Genomic DNA, 4,504 nt, shown 5'->3' with positions numbered 1-4,504 from the left:
ATGGAAAAAAGTTAATTTTAGTTTTTTATTTATAAAAAGTATTTTTATATAACCTAAAATTTATAATTAATAATAATCATACAAAAATAAAAATAGATAATGTTGGAATTATTTTTAATGGATGAGGACATTTTTGAAATAAAAATAAAAATTTTCTTAAAAAAAGGCGTGTTTTTAAAAAAAGAGAAGAGAAAGCTCCTCCTTGGAGATTTTTCTAAAGCTTTTTTTTTTCAAAATTTGTTCTTAAAAAAAAAGTTACTTATTTTTTTAAGAGTTTTTCTAAATTTTTGTTTGGCCTGACTTTTGCTTTTAAGATATAGATAAGCTGAAAAAACGTCAGGCCAAACAAGCACTTAATAAACTTTTTTGAGACTTAAGAGAAAATATTACATCTTCCATTATAAATTTTATTCCTCAAGGTAGTAAAATATTAGTTCTTTTGGAGCCTTCAATTAATCTTATACTATCAATTATTATATTGACATTGATTTTTTTTTTGTCAAGTGAGAAAAATATTTCTTGTCTTTAAATATATTGTGTTTTGTAACAATGTCTGTTAGACATATATTTACATCATAGATCTTGGATCTAACAAGACGAATATCCATATTTTCTTCAATAAAATAAAATATATCCAATAAGAAATTTCAAGTTAACATAAAATAATATTAAATATATAATTCAAACACATAATAAGAACATATCATTTAAATATAATGAAAATATATTAAAGCACCTTCATAATATAGTTATAGTAAAATATATCAATTACTATTAAGTTCATTCTTAAATATTTTCATTACCAATTAAATGATTAATTCCTTATTTAGGACAAGATAATCAATAATGTATATTTCCATTACCAATCATATAATTAATTCCTCCTTTAGAATGGACAAATATCTTAATATGTTATATCAACTTGGCCATAATGAAAATCATCACAAGATGTTATAGTTTTCGATGATGCTTGATAAAATTCAAGACGTGTTATATCAACTTTGTCATGATTAAAATCATCACGAGATATTGTAGTTTTCGGTGATGCTTGCTAAAATTTAAGACGTACTATGTGACCAATGGTCTTTCATGCCACATTAATGACAACATGTTTTCTACATTCCTTTTTTTGTTTTCATTTTTATCTTTTTTATTATTCATCTAATTTTGGTGGGTTAAAAGTATTCATCTACTTTTGGTAGGTTACAAGTATCTATCCACTTTTAATGAGTGATCCGCTCCTCGTGGGTCAGTGAGTTAAGGTGTCCATCAACTTCTGGTAGTAAACTTATCCACTCACTTTTGATAGTAAAATTATTTATCCATTTCTAGTGATAAAATTATTCTTAGATTCTAATGGTAAAATAATCCATCCACTTCTACTGGCGAAATTATCTTTAATTAAAATATTGATAGTGTAAATTACTATGACCATCACAATTATTAAATGATGTTGCATTCACTTCAAAGAATGGATAGATTTATTATTATAACCATAATTATTAAATGATGTCACATTCACTTTAGAAAATGGATGAATTTATAATTTTTTATTAGTAACTCGTTTGTTGCATTCACTTCAAAGAATAAACATTCATAATTTTTCATTAATAGTTATATAATAGAAAATTCACTTTTCAATCAAGAGACAAAATATAATATATACAACATGATAGTACAATTCAAATTAAGGTTGATTTTTAAAGAATGAAAATACTAAAGAGATATCAAGTCACTTACTTGATTTTTTAAAATCAGAAATCAAAACCCAAGCATTGAAATCCTTTTGAAGCTAGAAGATGATGAAAATATAATAATTCTAAAACTTGAGAGATAAGAGAATTGTACTGATAATGTCGTATGAAATAAATCTGAAAGAGCAACTATAAGAGAAATATAAGAGAAATATTTAAAGGAAAAGAAAGTATTTAAAGAGAGTAAGAAGATCTTATTCAAGTGTGTAGTTACAAATGAAGTACAACGGCCTATTTATAAGCTACCAACCTTTTATCTAGATTGAATTTATAAGATGAGGATAATATTAAGGGATTAGATGAATTAAATCTTAATATTCATCAAATCTAATTTACATTCAAATCTAGATTTACGTGATATAAGTGAGTATTCCAAAAAATATTCATAACACATTTTTCCTTTTTTTGTTCATAATGCCCAAATGAAAAATAAATTATTTCACATCTTTTAGTCACATCACAAATTTAATGGCATATCATTTATGCAATGCGAAAATCCTATCTCGGCTTGCAAAGAAGGTTAATCACAGTATTAATTTACATGATATGTTTCATCTAAATAAGAGTAGTTCAATTGGTTTTACATTATAGTTTTCTTAAAAGGATTTCTAAGTTGATTACAATTTATAGGAGAAAAGGGAATTAGATTAATCAAGTATAAACATTTTAATAAGCACATTCTAAGCAAAATGAGTAACAAATAATCAGACTTGTGCAATAAGGGCTTGAAGCATGATTCATGTGTTGATATTCTTGCTCAGAAGAGAATGCAATGCTTCTTGCCAATTAAAGAAAGTTGAATGCCATTCTTTTCTTGTTTGATTAATGTTTTAGTTCCCTTGGCAGCTAGGTTTGGTACGGTATCTGCCTATAAAGTTGGAGGCTCGGAGATCCTTCATCTTTGTAGTTAATAGTTCTCAAAGACTAGCGATGGGAACTCAAACCAACAGTAAAAATATGGGATTGCAGGCAGAGCACCCCGAATCCAAATCTGTTATTAAATCACTGGTATTAAAGGCAAAGGACCCCAAATCCAGATCACTGACTAACATTCTGGGAGGGGGAACAGGTATTTAATTAATCGTTAAATTCATAGTATTCTTTTCTAGCTATATAATTATTATGTTATTAACTTTCAAAAAAAAATATATATTATGTTATTATGTTATGAAACTGTATAGTTGCGGGGTTACTGCTATGGGAGCATGCGATCTCGTCAGCAACAGTGATATGTATTGCAACTGAAATATGGGTTTTGTCGACGATAATTGCGGAAAATTGGATTGCTCAAGCATTGCTTCGAATCATTGCTTTCGTGCTTCTCAACCTCGTCAGTTTGGCTCTTGTGTCCGTCTTCACTGCCTTTTACCTTGACAAGTGCGTTCAAGGGGCGATGAATTCTTATTTGACAAAAGTTGACAGGTAAGTCAAGCATTTGCAGACATCGCCTTAAGAAAGAAGAAAATGGTTAATGAGAAATCACATTTCTTTTAAATCTGAAACCTTACTGCTGGTGTTTGTGATAATTTTAAAACACTTGAAAGCACCTGCTGATTAATAATTTAATCTACAATCTGCAGAGATATTGGTGAAGTAATTGACAATTACGTCCCAGAATCGGTGGTGAACTTTGCGAAAAAGGCTAATGAAGTTATAGACTTTGCGAGAAAGACTAAGGAAGATTTCTTTGGAAGCCGAGACAGTAACGTTAAGCAAACTCCAAGCAAGAACCTAAGAGATACCATCAAAGAAACCATTAAGAGCAGTTTAGATGGGGCATTGTGGCCCGTATATGAGTCAGTTCTACTAGGTTTGGCAGCAATTGTCGAGGATAACTTGTCTGCAATTTTTCATTCAAAAATAAGCCAAGAGTTCCTGCAGATGCTTCTCATGATTTCAGAAGGAAGTCAGAAGAAGACCTTCTATGGGGTGAGCAAATGACCCAGTTACTTCTATTTTTTTCTAGTAAATATTAACAGTTATTTTATCTTAACTCAACAAATTGTATTCTTATTAGTTGCATGCCTTTCAGGTTGTTGCTTCTCTCCAGGTTATCTCTATTATGTGTATATTTTTACCTCCAACCACTGTCCTGTATATAGGTAAAAATATATATATCATTCACTCTTATAATATGCATAATTTATATCTCTTCTAATAACATATGTTATAGGAATTCCGAATTTCATAAATTAAAATTTTATCTTCTTTTAACACACCTAACCTAATGTGTAGATTATGGATATATAATAATATTATCATGAATGAACTTAAATTTTTTTTTTCTCTTTTCTTATTATAGTAATTGTCTGTATCTAGGATATCTGTGCGTGGCGACTTTGCCAGCATTATGCAACAAGTTAAAGATTTCCACTGTGCTCGAGAAGAATTTCGAAACAAAGTTAGACAAGATTTCTGGCAATGATGAGTCCGTACCTAAAAGATCCTGAAGCTTGGCATTATGACAATTTGCATGTTCACAGTCTGATTCCTCTGCAATGGTTATAATATTGAATAAAATAATTGCAATAAATAAATTTCTGTACATATATCCCATCAGAATTTGGGAAAATAAATAAATTTCTGTACATTTCTTATCAATTGTTCACACATTTCCTGTCTATTATATCCATTTATTATAAATTTTTAATCTGATGCATCTTTTAATTTCTTGTATACCTCTAAAATTCATTGCCATATCCCCATTCTATCCATCCTACTTGAGTTGGCTCCTATGGCTGAATAAATAA

The 4,504-nt window shown here is 28.9% G+C and overlaps 1 protein-coding gene across 1 annotated transcript; it reads left to right on the top strand.

Annotated features, from left to right (window-relative positions):
- Nucleotides 1-2,663: 2,663 nt before the first annotated feature.
- LOC110422721 (uncharacterized) lies at nt 2,664-4,355 on the top strand. The gene is made up of 5 exons (XM_021436736.1): nt 2,664-2,823; nt 2,936-3,176; nt 3,335-3,683; nt 3,787-3,856; nt 4,074-4,355. The coding sequence occupies exons 1-5, from the start codon at nt 2,685-2,687 to the stop codon at nt 4,202-4,204; spliced, it is 930 nt and encodes a 309-aa protein (XP_021292411.1). The 5' UTR covers nt 2,664-2,684; the 3' UTR covers nt 4,205-4,355.
- The last annotated feature ends 149 nt before the right edge of the window (nt 4,356-4,504 follow it).

Source organism: Theobroma umbraticum, unplaced genomic scaffold (genome assembly GCF_002168275.2).
Source record: "Theobroma umbraticum cultivar Fairchild unplaced genomic scaffold, ASM216827v3 scaffold_146.0, whole genome shotgun sequence".
Lineage (NCBI taxonomy): Eukaryota > Viridiplantae > Streptophyta > Magnoliopsida > Malvales > Malvaceae > Theobroma > Theobroma umbraticum.
This window is presented reverse-complemented; position numbering and strand designations above follow the sequence as displayed.